The sequence below is a fragment of the Vigna unguiculata genome, chromosome 1 (assembly GCF_037176805.1).
Source record: "Vigna unguiculata cultivar grain cowpea cultivar isolate G323 ecotype 2 chromosome 1, ASM3717680v1, whole genome shotgun sequence".
In the NCBI taxonomy this organism is placed as follows: domain Eukaryota; kingdom Viridiplantae; phylum Streptophyta; class Magnoliopsida; order Fabales; family Fabaceae; genus Vigna; species Vigna unguiculata.
The window spans coordinates 5,227,355-5,248,774 of NC_140792.1; the positions used below are offsets into that span (position 1 = coordinate 5,227,355).

The window sequence follows — 21,420 nt, forward strand, 5'->3', positions numbered from 1 at the left end:
AATTGTTGAAGTTAAATTTTTATAAATAATAAAAATAAATTATATTAACAAAGATAAAATTAGTAACAAAGTTAAAAATGAATTATAAAAAATCGTTTATTAGTAGCAAAAGTCATTATCTCGTATCATTGAAAATATTATAGTTTATCAGTATGTAAAATATAAAAATTATTTTTTAATATAAATTTTATTATTCATAACACAACATAGACATTGTTAAATATTTTTATACTCATGGAATTAGAAAACAAGCTTGATCTAACAACCTTAAGGTTTAATTAGTATATATAATAATTTTAAAATTATATCTTTATATTTTTCTTTTCTCAAAATTAACATTACAAGTTTGATTTAAAAGGTCAGCTAATAAACTCTTGATCTAAATCGAGTTATTTTTAGTCAATGACCTAAATAAATTTAGGATTATCTGCTATTCAAAATAATAGTTAATCTTAAACAATTAAAAGAAGAATATTTTATTAAATTAAACAAATTAAAAATAGTAATATTATTGCCTATATTATAATTTATAGATTAAATTATTATATTTAAATTTAAATTAATTTAATTAATATAACCTTAATTCTAAAAATATTTTTAATTTTTAATTTTTTAGGTTGAATCTATCCTTCAAAGAGATTAATAAAGAAATAATAATGTATTTATTATTATGGTTATTATTTATTATTAAAATTTATACGTATTTTTGTCACTGGTCTTCTATTCCATATATAAATGAAAGGAGACAAGAGACAACTATCTATTTCGCTAGGTTTGTACAGCGTTTGGGGGCTAAAAGTTCAGCCTTTTCCGATTTGCATCAAATTCAACACACAACAACATCGTTTGGTCAGTCTTTTTTGCTTCTGCTTCCAATCTAGGGTTTTCTCTCTCAATCTTTTCTTTATCTTCAATGGTTGTAGTTCGATTTAAAGGGATGTAGGATGAGGTTGGAATCGAACTTCCAATCTAGGGTTTTCTCTCTCAATCTTTTCTTTTCTTTATCTCAATCTTTTGTTATATATTTTTTCCTGAATCTGTTATGCAAGGCTTAGGTTATTGTATGCTGAGTATATGATGGCAAAGCTGTATATGGTGACAAAGTTGTAATTGGTGTAATTGGCGAGTCAATATTTTGCGTCCGTTCCATCATAGGGATTCATATGTTCTGTTCCTTTTTTGTCACCCTGGGTAAATGCTGAAGGTCTAAGAAACAATATGAACTAACATATATAGGAGAGAAGCTATCATATATAGTGAGCGTTTAAGAGATGAGAATAACAACCCTAAACCCTAAACCCTATGTTTTAGTTAATTTCAATCTTAGCCATCCATTTGAATTACACAGCTGAAATTTTCTTGTCTCACTCTTTCATCTGATCTTCCTGACGTGCCAATTCGGTCTGATGAACACATTAAAATTTGTGGTTTGATGTTGTTTCTTTGTTACGAACTTCTGCTTCTTTTGAACAACCCTTTTTCATTGGAAGGGTTCCCCTCTTTGATTTCCATTTATATTGATGTGATATATTGCCATAGTTCAGTGGAATAATTGTTACATTTGTTTCACAATATGCATGATAAAATGACTGCTCTTCTATGGGCTTGTTTACCTTGTTTTGAATAATTAGGTTGTGCTTATTGTTAATGATATCAGGCTTGACATTGAATTTATAATTCTTCACATATTTAGATTTCTATTATGTTTGGCTACCGCTTCTTCATGACAAAAAATGGCTTTTGTCAAAAGCTCTTGTCGGAAGCTGCAAAAAAGATGATTTTTCTTAAATAAATTGTAGTATGCAAGGGTTAGTAATTGCCAGTTATGCTTGCGGACACCATTTCAGAGATGTAGTGATTCATTGTAGTATGCAAGGGTTAGTAATTTTAAACGTAAAGTGTTGATCAAAAACTCATCCAAAAAATCTTAAAGACATGTTAATGATGGACAAAGTTTTGTTTTGATAATGACTTAACATAGTCTCTTCCCAAATCAAGAGCCAAAGAAGAGATATGAACATTAAAGATTTTGGTTGTGAATAAATCTGCTTTATTTTCCCTAATGTTCTTCATAATTGGAGTTTGCTACTATTAGAGTGAAGAATGAAGATAATATAAACTTTGTTTAATTCAAAACTTCACCAAAAAGTTAGTTAGATTGGTCTTGACCTATGTTATTTTTTTATTTCAGAAATTTATAAATTTGAGTTATGGTTGACTCAATCTTCCAAGCCAATTGTTCGGATAATTAAATTATAACTTAAAATTCATTATCAATTCAGTATGAATATTATTATCGACATTTGAAAATAAATATAAATATATTAATATTAACCATTATCTCAATTGATTTTATTATTATTTAATTTAAATACATCACATAATATATATTGAATTTACTTTTAATAATAATTAAAAAAATTAAGATTTAATTAACCTTTAATTCTCACAAAACCCACACAACAAGAATCATCAAACTTAGCATCCAAGTTCAGAAAATTAGACACCTCAAGATTTTATTCTAATTTTAAAATTTTAAGAAAAAATATTATGAGAGGAAGCGTGTTACCAGTGAGCTGAGACAATTAAAGGTGGTGAAGTGCGAATTAGTTAATAAAAAAAAGTTTTAGAAATTTTTGGAAAGAAAAGGGTTTTAAGGTTATCTTATAATTGTATTATAATTTGGAAAACTAAAAAAATGGACCTTCAGACAAAAATATTTTCCCCTCATGGGAAATAAAATAACAGATGTCCAATACATATGGGAGTGTGAGTGAAAAACATTGGTTCATAAAGAAAAACATTTGTCCACATGGAGGACATAGAAGAGAAAATATTTTTAAGAGTGAAGGCCCAACAAGTCCAATAGTTCCAAATTATTACACATTCATTTCTCGGTGTTTCTCTCTCACATGGAAGAAGCCGCCTCAGCCACTGCTTCTTGGGTTTCTCTCGCTCTACCAAACTTCAAAAACCTTCTCTTTTCAAAACCTTCTAAAACCCTTATTTTCTTATTTCTATGCAAACGTCTTCTTAACTAATTCGTACTCCACTCCACCTTTAATTGCTTCGTCTCGGTAATACGTCTGCTCTCATGATATTTTTCTTTCACTCAGGAATAAAATAACATTAGTAGAAAACCTTGTGTCTAATATTCTGGACCTTTTTAGGTTTGATGATTTTTGTTGGGTAGGGTTTTGTGGGAATTGAAGAGATGATGAATGTTGGTGTCGTTGTTATGTTATTTTGAATTCATGTTTCATGTTTTTTACGTGATTCTCGTGAAATCTGCTACCAGAAATGGAACTCACGTGATGTGTGGTTCTGGGTTCAGTTTGTGTTTAAAAGTTGAGACCTTTCAATATTTTTATCTGATTATGGATTTTATATTTGGTTGGGGTTTTAACTTTGTCTATAAACTTTGTTTATGAAAGTTTGGAGACATTGTGACATTAGTTGCTTGTGTTAGTATGTTTCATTGTGTATGGGATTATGTCTGTGGTGGTTTGCATACTTTTGAATTGAATTAGGTAAAGTGATGTTGTGGGATGGATTGTTATGGTTTGCTTGTTTCGACGTTTATACCAGACCTTTTAATGTTCTTACTTCATTGTTCTTTTTTGTGGTACTTTGACATGGTTATTTGAATTTCAGAAAGAGGAAATGGCTGGAAAATCAAGCAAGGGGAGGAACAAAAAAGGGTCTCAGCATATTTCTAGTACTTCAGAACCAGCAGTCCATTCTGATCTTCCTGTGAAGAATAACGACGAAGGCACCTTAGAATCTGCAAAAGCTGACATGGCTGAAGCTGCTGCAATTGGTGATTCTATTGGTGTCAATCCAGAGTTGAAGGAACATGAAACTGCAACGTCGGAAGGGAGCCAACAAAAGCAAGGTGAGATGGATTAAAGAAGAACTTATATTGTTTATACATATAATAACGTTAAAGCATAGAAATTGTGCATGGTAATTGGACATTATAGCATGGTAATTGGACATTATAGCATGAAAATTGGACATTATACCATGAAAATTGTGCATGGTAATTGGACATTATACCATGAAAATTGTGCATGATGGTAATTGGACGTGATAGCATGGAAATTGTGCATGATGGTAATTGGACGTGAACCTCCCAATGTGTTACATTTTTTCATTTGCAATAAAAATATATATAAACTTTATTAAGAGATAAAGGAGTTATGTAACCGAACCGATAGTAGCGGGAAAAGACAAAATAAATATTAAAGCACCAATCATTAAAACACAACTTAATGGTCAAATTGCATATTACTTTTGCTATCCCAATTGCCTAACTACATTGTGGCATTAGTTGTTTGTAGCTGCATTTGTGCATCTGTGTAATATTGTGGTTCCAAGTGTTACAAAACTGTTATGGCTGCTCCAATGTGGTAATGTTGGACACGTGGCATCCCTTATTAGCTGCTTCCGTTATTTGCGCTATTTTGCCGTTATTTGCGCTATTCTGGATTGTGCCCATCATATGCTGTGGCACCCATTATGTAACTCCTCATTTTCGAGATTATTTCATATACTTTAAAAAATTATCTATCTTTACCATTATTTCCTTTTGTTTTTCCCCTCCCCTCTTTTTCTTCATTTATTTATATCTTCCTAATATTCTTTTATATTTTTATTCAACTGCAAAGTTGTTCGTAATTGTTTTATTATATAAGACAGTGTCAAGCACCCAAAATCAAATTCTTTTGAGACTTGTGATACGTTGTGGGATTTTTGTCCATGATTTTGTTATTTTAATTTATTTATGCTCTTTTTTAGTTTTTAGACACACACATATCATTACTCTTTGTTCATTATGGCTTCTGCCTGGGCCATCATTCCATCTGCCAAAGGCATTTATCTGTTATTGGTAGCCTTTTACAACTACAATTACAATTTAAAACCTTGATCCTAGTGTTAGTTAGGAAGTCCGAAAATTGACTTCTGATGCCCATTTCCAAAGTGGATTGACTACCCTTTGTACTTGTTGGGTGTTCACTGCCTTTCAAATTTAGTTCTGTTTCATACTTTGCTGTAGAAGCTGCTTTGACACTGGACAAAACTAAATCGATAAATTAATGACTTGAAAATCATCCCTCATAAATTTTGTTAAAGTAATTGAATATGTCATATGGTTATTAAATAATGGTATTGTTTCTATAACCTTTTTAAATGGCTGTTGAAAGTAATTTATGCTCTTGAATGTTTGTAGTGAGGTACTTTCTTTACAGGTCTTAGCAGATGGAACTGCAGACATAACAACTGCTGTTCTCTAGGGAGGCAAATTTCCTATACTAAATCCAGCTTTATCTGACTGGATTTACACAATAGGGCCCTTTAGGTCTATTGATGATCCCATTCTTGCTTAGTGATCTGAATTGCTTTGACAAAGCATTGCTTACAGGGGTTGACTGTTCACTAGTCAATTTTTGTTTATGTTTTATTGTGTTGTATGTGTTTCTATTAGCTACTTCTGAATGTTTTTGTTTTTTTAATTGCTATACTCTTAATTTAGTTAATGTTGAAATTATGTTTTCTAGTTTTTTCTATCCTATCATGTTCTTTTCCATCACTCTCACAATACTAAATTTTTTTCTTCCTACGGTTTAGAATTTAAAATTACTAAGATTATCTGTAAATAATGTGAATTTTTGCAACTTTATATGTTTTTACATAGAATATATGCCTTGCAACATTTGTGAAACCCTTATTTTACTAGTGATTAGGTGATTGTGCAAGTTTTATCATGTTTTGTGCTATGCATTATCTTTGATAACTTTTGTTGTGCAGTTGTTTAGTCTTCTATTAAAAAAATTGGTAATTTAGTCAAATTTATTTCATTCCTTTTGTTAATGGATATACTAAGACTTCAATTTCATTTTATGACCAATATTTGGTAAAATTATTGTGCAGGTGATCTTCAACTTTACCCTGTTTCTGTTAAAACACAAACTGGGGAGAAACTTGAGCTTCAGGTCAGTTAACTTAATTTGTGAAGCTTTTGCTTGTTACTATATCACATCACTTTAAGTGAAACCGAGTGATCAAGCGGTTCCAAGATGATCATGACAGAGATCTGACTATTTCCTTTTATTCTTGTTTTGTAAAATTGTTTGAACATTTAATTATTTATAATATCATGTTTACATGTGCTACTATTTCACCTGAAGAAAAACTGAGGAATCAAGCTTCTTCTAACTTGTATAATTGATTCACAGTTGAATCCTGGAGATTCTGTCATGGATGTACGACAGTTCCTCCTTGATGCTCCTGAGACGTGTTTTATCACATGCTATGATTTACTGTTGCATACGAAGGATGCATCAACACATCACCTGGAAGATTATAATGAAATTTCAGAAGTAGTTGATATTACTACTGGTGGTTGCTCCTTGGAAATGGTCCCAGGTATGTTAATGAATTTTGGGTATTTTTGATGATTAAACATTGGTGGATTACAATATGATAAATCCTCTTTGCAGCATTTTATGATGATCGATCTATAAGGGCCCATGTTCACCGTACAAGGGAGTTGCTTTCCCTTTCTAATCTCCATGCTTCACTATCAACATCGCTTGCCCTACAGAATGAGGTAGCACAAAATAAATCTGCAAATTCGACAGGTATGGGATAATTCTGTAGCTATACTCTGTTTATTTGATAATTCCAGTAGTTATGGGATAGTTACTAGACTGCTTCTGCATTTCCTGCATTATCAGATGCCTTGAAACCTGAAGTTCCTGAGCTCGATGGGCTTGGTTATATGGAGGACATCTCTGGTTCATTGGGTAATTTGTTATCATCCCCATTGAAGGATATTAAATGCGTAGAGAGCATAGTGTTTTCATCCTTCAATCCTCCTCCGAGCTATAGAAGGTATCCCAAGATGCATCCTCTTCAGTTAATGTAATTTCATTGGCTTGCTTTGTTTATATGCATGAGACTGTTCTGTGGTTGCTTGTAGGCTTCTTGGAGATTTGATTTATTTGGATGTGATCACTCTTGAGGGTAATAAATTTTGTATTACGGGAAGTACAAAAATGTTTTATGTCAACTCGAGCTCAGCGAACACTCTTGACCCAAGGCAAAGTAAAGCTACTTTTGAAGCAACAAATCTTGTTGCTCTCTTACAAAAGATTAGCCCTAAGTTCAAAAAAGGTAGTTAAGTGTTATGACTTAAATCTCGTAGAAGTTTGCTTGAAACCCAAAACTTAACCTTTTGTCCAATTTTGAAGCTTTTCGGGAAGTATTGGAGGGTAGAGCAGCTGCCCATCCTTTTGAAAATGTGCAATCTTTGTTGCCACCTAATTCTTGGCTTGGGTTATACCCTGTTCCTGGTGAGCCTAGTCTCTGGCATTTTTGTTTCATCAGCATTAGTTTTAAATTCTTTAGGTTGTAATATTTTCTTTATCTGATTTGATGATATTGTTGCTTTTACTTTAGTTCTTGGCGATGTATTTTTCTTATTTGTTTTGTGAGAGCACATTGTTATCAAGCATCTTTCTATTAACACATCTGGCCATGTAGTTTTCATGCACTTTTGTTATCATTTACCATATCTGAAGTAAGGCAAATTATTGTCACATATTCAAGAACTATTTTGTTGTAAGTTATAACAAATGATCGAAACAGAAGGAAACAAGTAGTGATGGTTAGAGTACTAAAAGAATTTAAATTATTATCAAGGACTTAATTTAAATAGAATTATTGGAGATCTAAAATTAAGTAGAGATATGATCAAATTATAATATATAAGTAGGGTATAAACTTTGGCTTACAAGCCATTTTTTTAGGCTAAATTAGGCTTAAAGTCCAATTTCTAAGATGGTATCAGAGCTTCTCAAGGACCTAGCCTGGTGAGATTTGTTGGGCCTATCGTGCTATCCGATGTGGGTGGGTGTTGGAAATTCCATTGACTGATATATGGTTAAATTTTAATACATAAGTGCGGTGCAAACTATACCAAATTAGTTTTGTGAGATTGAGTTGGACATAAAATATATTTTCTAAGAAAAACCTCTCAGAGACTTGATTTTTATTAGAACACGAAGAAGTTAATTGACCTGTGCAGCTGTTGTATCCTAGAGGGAAGACTTTTATTTTGTTCGTTGTTATTATGTCCTACTTAATTTGGAAGCCAATTTTAAAATGTCATGAAATTTCAGGAGTCCTTGTAATGAGGTTCCTAATATCTGAATCTCAGATTGGATTGATGTATTTGTAATTTGTATTTTGGGGTGTTAGCAGACCACAGACGTGATGCAGCCCGAGCTGAGAATGCTTTGACTCTTCTTTATGGCAATGAGCCAATTGGCATGCAAAGAGACTGGAATGAAGAGCTGCAGTCCTGTAGGGAATTTCCTCATACAACTCCACAGGAGAGGTGTCTTTATCTATCACTTATATGGATGAATTTGGATTTGGTCCTGTTCTTTAGTTTGGTGAAGAGATATTATCATTAAATATCTACGTTTCTTGGGTGATCTGTTTACTGGTGTAGGATTTTGCGGGATAGGGCACTTTATAAAGTGACATCAGACTTTGTTGATGCAGCTATTAATGGTGCTATTGGAGTGATCAGTGGCTGCATTCCTCCAATAAACCCAACTGACCCTGAATGTTTTCACATGTAAGTGTGTCTTTTGAATCCTGAAACCTTACTTTATAGAAATTGTAAATAGCTATTCTTGTATTCTAATATTTTATTATTTTAGGATGTTGAAAAGTAATGTCTAGAGGAAGTCGCATGTTACATATTTCTTCTCTGGGGTTAGGAGAGAGGGAAAATAAGATTCTTATTCCCTGGTCCATAAATATTTTAGTTGTGTTGTGAAAAGCATCTTCATGATGTGGCTCTCATGTTGGTATATGATGCAATGTTATTTTTTTTTATTAATTTGGTTTAGATTGTTTTTGTCATAGATCATATACTTGCTCTCATTGTGACTGTGCCCCTTTACACATATGGGTTTTCCCGTGTAGTTTAAAAGCCTTTCTGCTCATTGCGTGGATTTTGGATTGTTTTTGTCATAGATCATATACTTGCTCTCATTGTGACTGTGCCCCTTTACACATATGGGTTTTCCCGTGTAGTTTAAAAGCCTTTCTGCTCATTGCGTGGATTTTGGTGATAGGTATGTGCACAACAATATATTCTTTAGTTTTGCTATTGATGCGGACCTTGAGAAGTTGTCAAAGAAATGTGTGGATTCTAATTCAAAAACTTGGAGCTCTGCGACTTTGCAAAGTTCTTCTGATAAAGCTTCCATTCCACTTCATGGAGAAACTCAGGTTCCTAATGGGGGAAAAGATACTGGTTCAAGTTCAGATGATCTTAATGGCACAGAAACCACTCAAGATGCTTCTCCAGAAGCTCAGCTGGCTGAGAATGAGCAAGCCACATATGCTTCTGCAAACAATGATTTGAAGGGAACAAAGGCTTACCAAGAAGCAGATGTTGCTGGACTTTATAATCTTGCTATGGCTATAATTGACTACAGGGGGCATAGAGTGGTAGCTCAGGTTTGTAATGAAGCTCAAATTTGCTTATGGCGGACTTGACTTTCTGTTTTTACATGAAAGTGTTGTTATAGTTTATATCAATTTGCTATTATGCTTATCTAGAAGGCAAGCTATGGCTGTTTTTGGTGTTTCAACATCCATTTTTTTTTTTTTTTGGATTTTTTGTTCTAAAAATATTTTGTGGTGACTTAATGAATTAAAGCTTGTCAAAATAGCTTCAAAATGGTGAGAAAACGAATAAGGAGATGCTGAACTGAACATGGCAAGACTTTTCAATTTCTTATTTCTATTTGTTTGTAGGATGAACATATGTTGTATATTATTTTCTTTATTATTATATATGAAGTGATTAGTTTCTTTTTATTTAAACCCAAATATATTTTCAATATTTTTAATAGGCGACCCTTTATATTCTGTGAGTATTGTAAAGTGTGCAGGATAATTGTATGTTATATGCCAAATTGCTTTCTATTATTAATGATTTTAGAGTGATTATAATTTATAAGTATTAGATTTGTACTTAAATTTGCATTAATTTAATTTTGAAATTTGAAACCCTGTGAATCCTTATTCTCAAATTAAATTGTATATTGTGCTGCAGAGTGTATTACCAGGCATTCTTCAAGGGGACAAGTCAGACTCTCTCTTGTATGGCTCTGTTGACAATGGAAAGAAAATTTGCTGGAATGAAGATTTTCATTCTAAGGTAAAGAAGAAGGGTGTAGCCATTTAAGTTTAGTTAGAGTGTCTAATTTGAATTATTTGAATTTAAAGCATCTCCTGATTTGGGTGAAATTAAATTGTAAGAAAATTGGTTGCTAGGGGAAAAATTAAGTATTTTTTAGATTGCATGATCTGTAAATTAAGATGTGTTGTTTTATTTGCTTATTACACTAATAGATGTTGGGATTTTTTAAAATTGCATTATCTGTACAATAAGATGCCTTTCTTTTATTCTCTGGTTTTGTTAATAGGTGTCAGAGGCTGCAAAACGCCTTCATTTGAAGGAACATTTAGTCCTTGATGGCTCTGGAAATGTTTTCAAATTAGCTGCACCAGTTGAATGCAAGGGAATTGTTGGTGGTGATGACCGGTAATTATTTGAGTTTGTTATCTTCAGTTCGTGTACTTTGTTGGTGATATGATGTCTACAGATTTCCTAATTCATAGTTTCAAAGGCATTATTTTTTATTGCAGGAAGATTTAGATTTTACCAATATTAATCAATTCTGGCTATTTTTTTCCATATCTAATTCATTGTCCAATATATGTCTTAGTTATTGAATGCAAGTAGATTGAAGTTAATTCAAGATGTTATCTGTTGCAACTTTCCTAATTTTGTGTTTTAAAACTCTCATTTTTGTTTGTATAGCATGTCGTGCTAATGCACTGATGCTTTGCTCTTTTTAAACCAAATCAGACACTACCTTCTGGATTTGTTGAGGGTAACTCCTCGTGATGCCAACTATACTGGGCCTGGTTCTCGATTTTGTATCTTGAGGCCAGAATTAATTACTGCCTTTTGCCAGGTAAGCACACTATAATGTCAAGGATGGTTGGGGTTTTCCTTGTGTTTTTAGTTTTACATAGCTGACTGGCTCTTTGTGTGAACAGGCCCAAGCAGCAGAGGCATTGAAACCTACCAAGGTGAATTCTCAAGAGGCTGACAATTTGGCCACTGATTCCGGAAAGGCAACTGATTCTGACCAGATGGTAAATGATTCCCAAGATGCTGGTGATGCTGATCAGCTGGTGAATGATTCCCTAAAAGCTGCTGATGCTGACACACTGGTGAACGATTCCCAAAATGTTGCAGATGCTTACAAGCCAGTAAGTGCAATAGCAGTGTAATGTGTATTGGTCCTTCACTAATTATGAAGTATATTTTTTATCCAAGATTTATTGAAATTCTTAATTTCAGAAATAATTACATTTAAGAAGAGTAAATATTAGTGCAATTTCTTAACCACATGCGATAAGCATTATGTATGAATTTGAACATACATGTACTGTAGTTTTAGTCCAGAAAATAGCAATTCCCAATGCATACAGTACCCTCTAATGTAGCATATAACACATCTCGATATGCAGAAGACTTGTTCCCAACATATAATCTGAAAAGAAGGTACTTGTTTGAGGTTCATATTTAGTACCAGAATCACTCCTTTGCTTGTGCATTAATTTGAGCATTCAATTAATATATGCCCTGTATTTCTAACATGGAAGATTACTGTTGTAATGGAAAAGCAGAAGCATGAGTTTTAGTATTTTTGTTTGTTCCCCTTTTATGTTTGTTTCTTTATCTTATTCAGGTGTGTTTTAAAAGGGTAACCGAACATATATGACCCTACCATTGGCTATTATGAAAAATTGTTGTGCTTTTGTACTTGATTATTTGTCTGGTTGAAAGCAATGCTGGAAAGGGTATTGTGTTTCAATTATTTGACTGATTATTAGCTTATGGCTGGTGGGAATCTTCTTGGTGATGAAGTTCCAATAATTAAATTGCATGTCCTTTCTGCAGGATTCAACAAACGAAAACAAAACTGAGGATGTAAAAGAATTTGCTTCTGTGACTGCCAAGGCCTCTGATGGTAGTGAGGATATTGTTTTTAATCCTAACGTCTTCACTGAATTCAAACTTGCTGGGAGCCCAGAGGTTTTTTTCCCTCTTATTTTCCCTTTTCTGTGTCTAAATACGACTTTACTTCCCATCTATGGAAACATTCCCAGAGGTTTTTTTCCCTCTTATTTTCCCTTTTCTGTGTCTAAATACAACTTTACTTCCCATCTATGGAAACATGTGTTTGTCCCATTATTTCTCTATAGTGATTGCTCGTGATGAAAACATAATGCTCTTGGCATAGTATTCTTACATTACACCTTTTTATCACATTCACCAGGAAATAGCAGCTGATGAAGATAATGTTAGAAAAGTTGGTCAATATCTTATTGATGTTGTACTTCCAAAATTTATACAAGACTTATGTACACTTGAAGTTTCACCTATGGATGGCCAGACATTAACTGAAGCACTGCATGCTCATGGAATTAATGTTCGCTATATTGGCAAAGTAAGCGCCATGTATTTTGGTCAATAGTGAATTATCTTCTATTTAAATGTGGTGGTGATTTGATTATAGACTTTTGATAATTCTTATATTGTTTCTGATTGCTCATTTTTTCATGTAGGTAGCTGGAGGGACTAAACATCTACCTCATCTGTGGGATCTTTGCAACAATGAGATTGTTGTTAGATCTGCCAAGCATATTATCAAGGTGAGAAAAGCTAGCTTACTTTAAGCACTTCATTGTTTGAGGCAAACATATTTGGATCCTTGCCAGCCTCTTATATAGAGCCTGGTTTTCAGAGATTGATTTTCTCTGAAAACTGAAGGGAAGGGTCTAATCATTAATCCATTGTTAAAGGAATATAAAACTAAAAAATAGTATTGTTTTTGTTGAACATCCCACATTGACTAGATATATGACCAAACTATAGTATATACGTGGAGGTAATCCTGACCATAATACCAGTTTGGTAAGATTGAGTTAGGCATAAATTTACATTCTAAGATGATATCATGGTTTGTGTTTGCAATTTCTGTTCATTCCATTAGGCTGCTCACTATTGGGCCTCCATTGGATCACATGAAAATATTTAGTCCCATGAGATGTCTTGTCCTCGTTGTGAGATGTATTAGAGAGGATCCTAAATCAGCTATGGTTAACAAACAAGTCAGTTTTGTAGCATTGAAGTAGGGGCCTAAATCAAAATCCCAAGAGGTTTAAAAGTCATGCTATTTTGGAAGTTTCTAAGGTGGCCCCTTGCTTTGCTGTGCTAGGATTTAGTGATGTTTTTAGAGGGACTGAACCTTGCAGTCTCTATGATGTCCTGAAAATCAAATTTGTTATAATACAATTGTTTATCTATATAATGGGTTATTTGACTTAAAAAAGATATCATCTAAATGTTTTGTAATTGCTCTATTACGTGAATAATATGTTTTATACCATTTCTAATTATTGATCACGGATCTTATGTTTCATGATTAATGATTTATAAATTGCCTTCCAATTCATGATTTGAATCCTGATTTGATAACCATGATTATATTACTTATTATGTGTACATTACGTTTATTGCCAGTTGTACATTGTATCTTTTGTACTGATTTACTGTGCAAGTCTTATTCATGTTTTTAATCGATAAATGTATTATTTTTGCTATACTGTTATAATATAAGGTATTACTTGAGCATTAGAAACATGATAGATGTTGCCACATCAGAATAGACAACAGACCAGGAAAATAACTATGAAATCCACTTGCATTTATTAATGATATTTGAGATCGTTCATGTGATATGCAGGATTTATTGAGGGAGACAGAGGACCATGATCTTGCACCAGCTGTATCTCATTTCTTAAACTGCCTATTTGGAAGTTGTCAAGCTCCCAGTGGCAAAGCTACCACTAATAGCACTCAGTCCAAAACTCCTAAAAAGGTATGTCTTTTTATGGTTCATTGTCAATGCTTTGAACTTTTGTTCTCCTTTTAGGGTAAAAAATATTGTTTTCCTGCCTTATTGTACAGGAACATGCTGGTCAACGGTCTCCAGGAAAACATTCCAAAGGGCAAGCTCGATGGAAAGGCAGGTCTTCATTAAGAAAGACTCAACCTTTGTACATGAGTGTCAGCTCGGAAGCTCTTTGGTCAGACATTCAAGAATTTGCCTCGGTTAAGTACAAGGTATCAGCTATTTCCTAACCTACATAGGTGTTTAGTATCCATTTAAAATGAGTCAGAAAGTAGGTACATATTATTATTTTAGCTATTTTTTGTTGAATGAGTGCCAGCCTTGGCACAAGAGTAAGGATGCAGGATTGTGAGCTGTGACCTGGAGGTCCGGTGCTCAAATCTTGGAAATAACTCCTTTGTACATGCAGGGGTAAGGCTGCATACATATACCCTTCTCAGACCCTACTAGAATTGGGGAAAACTGTTTTCTGAAATCACCAATTTATGAATCTTTTAGCTGTCATTTCTTAATATTTCTTTCTCTCTTGGTCAACCCTGTAGTTTTGAATTGTGGCTTATAGTCACAGTTACGGAGACTTCCAAAATCTTCACATTGCAAGGCCATTGTTAGTAAATGAAACCTTTGTAGCTTGAAAGTTACGATTTTCATGGATCCTAACGGATCGCTGTTGAAAATCACAACTTGTGTGGAAACAGTGAGTCTCGCCATGTAGACGTCGTGGTGGCACTCATCACAGAGGTGTCTCTCGTGGCTTGGTGGAACGACTGTCGTGGCAGCGTCTCCCTCCCAGCGGTGAGGGGCATGTTTAGTTTTAGGGTTTTTTAGTGGGGAGGAACTGGACCTGTTTTACACCCTAATACTGCAGGCTATTTTTTAAAACATTTAAAAGCCCAGTTACAACTACCTCTGAAATTGATACTGCAGCCAAAAGAGGTAACTGTGAAAGCTGCCAATGCCTCCAAAAGGTAAAGGTAACTTTTTGAGGTGACTCCTCCAAACTGTCACTTGCACACTTCAAATTGAAATATTAAAAAATTTCGTGACTCCCTCTGTTATGAAAATGTGAGAAAACTGTCACTGCACACTAAAAGTTGCCACTGGCGCTCTTCCTTGATCAAAATCTGTCCAGACTGCCGCTCTTCCTTTTCTAAAACAGTCTTATTCTCACTCTTCCTTCATCTATTTAATTCAACTTCCAAACGCTGAAGGTCTCTCGGAAGATTATGGATTTAACTTACAAGATTATTTGGTTTAGATGAATTATTGTTTTGTTACTGTTTTGTATCTTGAAAGGAGTAACTCCTACTTATATAGCTAGGATGTTGTGTGTGGACCTAATGATGTACTCTTTTAATTCATATATTATGAAGTTTAGTTTTAGATTTTGAGTAATAATAAAATTTGTAGGATCTCACGATCTGTTTTATTATGATCTTCCGATTTATGATTTATATTTTCCTTTCTGATCTTGAGTAGGATCTTGATTTTGACTACCTTGATTTTAGTTAAATTAACGGTGTGACTATATTTATTATATTCAAACTACTACACTGTACTCGTTATAAATTGTTCTAGCTGTATGAATTGATCAGTTTCCCACTTCAAGGTCTATGATTCATTCTGCCTTTTATCCCATCTCAGTTTCTCATCAAATTTAATTTTCTTGTACTGTGCAGTTGTTTTGCTAGCTATATCTCTATTATTTGTAAAATCTAAACAGCTATGCCTTTGTCATGCTTCGTTTTGTTAACACCTGTATCTCTGTTGATGTACATTTGAACTTGAAATCAATTTGCTGCAGTTTGAATTGCCCGAGGATGCAAGGTCGCGCGTTAAGAAAATTTCTGTTATACGAAATCTTTGTCTTAAGGTAAGCACAAGATTGTGTTCTGAGTTTGGGCTGTAAATGGTTTTTATGCGTTTTTCAAGTACTGGCTTTTTTAATTTTAGGGAGTTCCAATAGCATGAAGCTCTTTAAAGAACCAAGTACCAACTCGATGAGTTTTTATATAATGTAAAATATTATCATATCGTAATTGTGTATTTCTTGATACATGTGAAAGAAAAGATGGGATATATTGTGACTATTTTGCATTTCTGTTATATGAAATCTTTGTCTGAAGGTAAGCACAAATCCTGTTGCGTTTGTGCTGTAAATAGTTTTTATAGTTTTTTCGTGTTCTTCTGGCTCTTTTAATTTTAGAGTGTCTGATAGCGTGAAGCTCTTTAAAAGAACCAAGTACCAAATTGATGAGTTTCTATATCATGTAAAATATTCTCATCATAATATAGTATTTCTTGAAGCATGTAAAAAATGACGGGATATATTGTGTCTGTCTTTTCTTTTTTATGTTGCAAACAAAGTGACAATTCTCCAAATTTATATACAGTTGTTTAATGCATGGTTGCACTTGTTGCCAACAGTCTTATAAAACCTATTTTCCTCTGTAATACCTCTGAAAAGTTCTTGGAACTCTTATGTTGGTTTTTGGTTTTAGTGCTTTTATGCCATCAACCTCTTAAATTTTTTACATGTTAAAATTCTGAATGGGCTTTGCCATTCTTGATTTTCAGGTTGGTATAACAGTTGCAGCTCGTAAATATGATCTTAGTTCTGCAACTCCCTTCCAAACGTCTGATGTCTTGGATATCCGTCCAGTGGTCAAGCATTCAGTTCCTTCCTGTTCGGAAGCCAAGGAACTTGTCGAAACTGGGAAACTTCAATTGGCTGAGGTATATGCCATTCCTTGTGTAGAACTTAATCCACGGGGAGCTGGCCTCTTGTTAAGTGGTTTGGTAGTTTGTAGAAGATCTCAGGCACTGGCCTTTGCTGCCTATAGCACAATTAAAAGGGATCGGATATTGATTGGTATCTGTGGCAATCCGTGTTTTTGGATTTTAAGATGTATTTTACTTTCGGGGTGCGGTGGTGTTAAGGTTAACAGAGATCTAATCATTATTTAAGAGTTGGTATAATTTAGAGTTGTAGTGATTATGCTTCATAAGGTCGAACTCTTAAATGTGTTGAATACTGTTGTAAATTTATTAATCCTGGAGGCTTGATTTTTTTATCTATATATTTATGTTTTCATTTTCTCCATTGAATGTGTTAACATATATGTTATTGTTTCTTATAGGGTATGCTTAGTGAAGCCTACACTTTATTCTCCGAGGCATTCTCAATTCTACAACAGGCATGAAATTCTGTATTGGTTTGTCGTTCTTGGATGACTTGTGCATAAAATAATCGTTGTTGAATGGATTTCAGGTTACTGGTCCCATGCATCGGGAGGTTGCTAATTGCTGTCGGTATGTTTAATTTTTATTTCTACCATTTTGGCATGATCCCACAAGTTTTTCTATTTAAATTCCTATATTAATCATGATATGCAATTCTGCATGTTGTGCTGTTTTAGACCTGAATTATGATGTGAATTGAGCTCATTATTTTCAGTTGTGAGTCCTTGTAAAATAGAAGATTTATATCCTTTGCTTGTAAATTTCTGCTTAAGAAGTCAGTTGAATTAATGGCATGTTTTGTGTTTAATCTCTGATGAAACTATTGTATTTCAGATATCTTGCCATGGTTTTGTATCATGCTGGAGATATGGCCGGGGCTATTATGCAACAACACAAGGAACTAATTATAAATGAACGCTGTCTTGGTTTAGATCATCCTGACACTGCTCACAGGCATTCCCTATTCTATTGATCTTCTTTGTTCTTTCCCATAATATCTTAGGGTTGTGTAGTCGAATGTTAAAAATTACATTGGGCCATAAAAATAAACTGGGATACCCAGTTATAGGAAATTTTGAGATGCATGCATCGTTTTGGACAGACATTGTTGAACAAGTTCAGGTTATTTTTAATGTATTCAACCTATTTTTGTTTCATCTTGACCTGTTGTTGCAGTTACGGAAATATGGCTCTGTTTTACCACGGACTTAACCAGACAGAACTTGCCCTTCGCCATATGTCCCGTGCTTTGCTTTTATTAAGTTTGTCATCAGGGCCAGATCATCCTGATGTTGCAGCAACATTTATCAATGTTGCAATGATGTATCAGGATATAGGAAAGATGAACACAGCTCTTCGATATCTGCAAGAAGCTTTAAAGAAGAATGAAAGGCTTCTTGGCGAGGAACATATTCAAACTGCTGTTTGTTATCATGCTCTTGCCATTGCATTTAATTGTATGGGTGCTTTCAAGCTCTCGCATCAGGTACGTGCTGTGGGGTGGTAAAGTTGGCACACCTGTGAGTGGATAACTAATTTTGGCATTTGGTTTGGCAGCATGAGAGGAAAACATATGATATACTTGTCAAACAACTTGGTGAAGATGATTCAAGGACACGAGATTCACAGAATTGGATGAACACTTTCAGGATGCGAGAACTGCAGGTATCTTTTTGCTACCTTTACTAACGGAATTATACATTTCCACATGGCATCAATTTGCACTCTTAACCTCCAATGTATTTCCAAAGAAAGACTTAGAGACTAATTTTTTTGTAATAAGGGGAATTACAATTATATAGTTTTCTCAGCGAATTAGCTAATAAATACGGAAGGGGAGAAAATTGATGAAGATAGCATTTTGGTTTTGAGTGGGTAATATAGAGATCTTTGGAAATGACAATGGTTGATGGCAGAAAAACTCAGTTGAGACCAGGAGGGAGAGAAGTGGTTTTCTAGGTTAGGTGGGTTGAGGTGTTTATGAATGTTAGCGGACTTATCAAGATCATTATGTATTTATTGGCATTCCTATATTTTGTGTACAAATGCAGTCAGGTCAGGTTAAATTACCCTGCATCATAGTCTTCATTTCCGTATTAGCAAATGGTTTTGTTTTGATGGCAGTCTTAGTGTTACATTTTCACAACTTGTTTTAACAGATGAATGCCCAAAAGCAAAAGGGTCAAGCTCTGAACGCAGCTTCGGCTCAGAAGGCTATCGATATCCTGAAGGTACATTGTATTATTTTTTTTATGCAATATAATAAGATAGTATCTATGTCTAATACCGAGAGTATCTTGTATATTCAGCCTACCCTATGTGATATAGTAGTTGTAAAAAATGAGTCACTCTTTTATATTCAGGCTACCCTTGGATATACCACATTTTTCTAATATCTCAAGTGTCTGCAAAATCTTAGTTTTCGTAGATGCTTTTACTAACATGCTAGAGATTATCACCTTTGTTCAGATTGGTTTCTTATTTATATTTCTTTGACATTTATGTAGTATTGTGATTGTGCTTAGATTCTATGTTGGGTTTTTTTGGTACTGTTTCTCTGCTTGAACCTTCAAAATACACTGATGGACACTGATTTTGATGTTTTGTACTGTGACAGGCACACCCTGATTTGATTCATGCATTCCAAGCTGCTGCAGTTGCTGGGGGATCTGGAAGTTCAAGTGCATCTGCAAACAAATCTCTGAATGCTGCAATAATGGGTGAGGCCCTCCCCAGAGGAAGAGGAATTGATGAAAGGGCTGCACGTGCAGCTGCTGAAGTTAGGAAGAAGGCTGCAGCAAGGGGCCTGTTGGTGCGTCCCCATGGTGTACCAGTCCAAGCCTTGCCACCTCTTACCCAACTTCTGAATATCATAAACTCAGGTGCAACTCCAGACACTGTGGATAATGGGAATGCAGATGGAGCAAAGGAAGAAACAAATGGCATTCCTCCAAGTGATTCAACTGATGTCAACAAAGGCCAAACAGTTCCTGTGCAAGAACAGGCTCCTGTTGGATTAGGCAAGGGATTGTCATCCTTGGACTCCAAGAAACAGAAGGCCAAACCAAAAGCTGGAGCTTGAAATTTTGAACTTGTAAGCTCTGGTAGTTGGAAGTGGTAGATTTATTTCAGATCAATATTCTTTGAGATGGTTGGGTTAACCAGGTACTTTGCTCAGCTTTTGTTTTTTTCTGAAGAGTTCTGTAGCGATCAGAAGTAATTTTGTTTTTCTTTTATTGGCCTTTGCTCCTTAGGTTTGGTAGATTTAGACCTCCAGAATGAATGTGATTGTTATCAAGTACATTGTTAATTTTTTGTTCTGGGCGATTGCTGATAATTTTTCAATAAACTCTATATTCCGAGATGCAGGGTAAGAACTGTCATTTTGATAATGAAACCCTGTATCCATGACAAATTTAATTTTACTGCTGAATTAAGGCAAATTAAATGCATAATCTACTGTGTAGAAAATTTTGCTGCAACTTTTGTATGACATTATCATCTTTAATAATATGATGGCAATTCTTTCTGTGGATTGCTTGATCCTGAATTTTACTAGATTCTCTGAGTAGGAGTTTGGTGCCTGAGTTTAATGTTGTGCCTGTTACTTTTTATCATTTTCATTTGTTCATAGACATGGAGTGATGAGAACCATGTCAAATGTGATTTTGTATCTGTTAAGTTCAAGTTAATTTCTATGAAATGTATTCTGAAACACTTTTTCTAATAGAATTTTCACAACAAACTTTTCGTAACAAGTATAATATCTTTGGGAATGGGCCTCATAGAATGAGGGTTTTGGAATTAGTGACAACAATAGCAATATGGAGGTGTAATTAGTAATACTATACGATGACAAGAAAATTTTCACTGAACAGTTAAAAAAATTGAACAAGTGGAAGAAAGTAAGAAAAATAAGAAAAGTAAACATCTTATTTATAATACTATACGATATTTCAATGAGTTATTCATTGTCACTCGTTCTTAATGAGTTAATCAGACATATAAAATAATCTCCAATTATTTTATACTTTAATACTAGGTAGAGTACTTGTGTAAAATAATATTATCTAAAACTATTAAAAATGAAAATCGAAGTTAAAGTAAATCCATATATATAATATGCTATTGAATTGGCACAGGCTATTTATTCACGCAACTAATTTTATTAGAAGCATTGAAATTTTTCTTTTAATTTTCATCATTATATTATTTTGTTTTGTTGGATACATAAAATTCCAATGTTATGAGTTTATTTATTTATAATGGGAGTATATTTTGAGTTAATGTAAAAGAAAATCTCTTTTATTTTCTCACACTGAACATCTTAACTATAAAACTATAAGAGATTCCAACAGTAAGTAATGGAAAATCTTATAAATTTAATAAGAATAAATTACGAATAACTCTAACATTCAAAAAATGAAATTTAAATTTATAAAATTGATTTAGAAAAGTAGAGATTGTGTTAACTTATAAATATTTTAGTTTAATCATATTTTAATAGATATATAAGCATTTTGCATGTGGAGAAATTAGAAAATAAGTTTCTCATTTAGTTTATTTTAAGAATCTGGCATTACTAAGACACAAT

At 33.7% G+C, this 21,420-nt stretch overlaps 1 protein-coding gene across 3 annotated transcripts; it reads left to right on the forward strand.

Moving 5' to 3' along the window:
• The first annotated feature begins 748 nt into the window (after window positions 1–748).
• NOXY38 (tetratricopeptide repeat (TPR)-containing protein) lies at window positions 749–20,384 on the forward strand. 3 transcript variants are annotated; one of them, XM_028084425.2, is made up of 29 exons: window positions 749–849; window positions 3,655–3,895; window positions 5,935–5,996; window positions 6,240–6,429; window positions 6,504–6,644; window positions 6,741–6,897; window positions 6,986–7,179; window positions 7,257–7,358; window positions 8,269–8,404; window positions 8,522–8,650; window positions 9,156–9,543; window positions 10,145–10,249; window positions 10,518–10,636; window positions 10,964–11,072; window positions 11,158–11,373; window positions 12,068–12,202; window positions 12,447–12,617; window positions 12,736–12,822; window positions 13,917–14,051; window positions 14,141–14,296; window positions 15,889–15,957; window positions 16,662–16,820; window positions 17,225–17,281; window positions 17,356–17,396; window positions 17,661–17,780; window positions 18,003–18,312; window positions 18,384–18,491; window positions 18,986–19,057; window positions 19,444–20,384. In XM_028084425.2, the coding sequence occupies exons 2-29, from the start codon at window positions 3,664–3,666 to the stop codon at window positions 19,906–19,908; spliced, it is 4,365 nt and encodes a 1,454-aa protein (XP_027940226.1). In that variant the 5' UTR covers window positions 749–849; window positions 3,655–3,663; the 3' UTR covers window positions 19,909–20,384. The 3 variants fall into 3 exon arrangements, with proteins under 3 accessions (XP_027940226.1, XP_027940233.1, XP_085525670.1); XM_028084432.2 differs by lacking the exon at window positions 749–849 and adding an exon at window positions 858–949; XM_085669544.1 differs by lacking the exons at window positions 749–849; window positions 3,655–3,895; window positions 5,935–5,996; window positions 6,240–6,429; window positions 6,504–6,644 and having other exon boundaries at window positions 6,986–7,177; window positions 7,254–7,358.
• The last annotated feature ends 1,036 nt before the right edge of the window (window positions 20,385–21,420 follow it).

What these genes read in the sequence shown, in the direction of transcription:
- NOXY38 (XM_028084425.2), top strand. Translation starts at nt 3,664, where the DNA reads ATGGCTGGAAAATCAAGCAAGGGGAGGAACAAAAAAGGGTCTCAGCAT. An exon ending in TGGGTTATACCCTGTTCCTG is followed by an intron (nt 7,359 to 8,268) that starts GTGAGCCTAGTC and finishes GGGTGTTAGCAG; the next exon opens with ACCACAGACGTGATGCAGCC. An exon ending in GGCATAGAGTGGTAGCTCAG is followed by an intron (nt 9,544 to 10,144) that starts GTTTGTAATGAA and finishes ATTGTGCTGCAG; the next exon opens with AGTGTATTACCAGGCATTCT.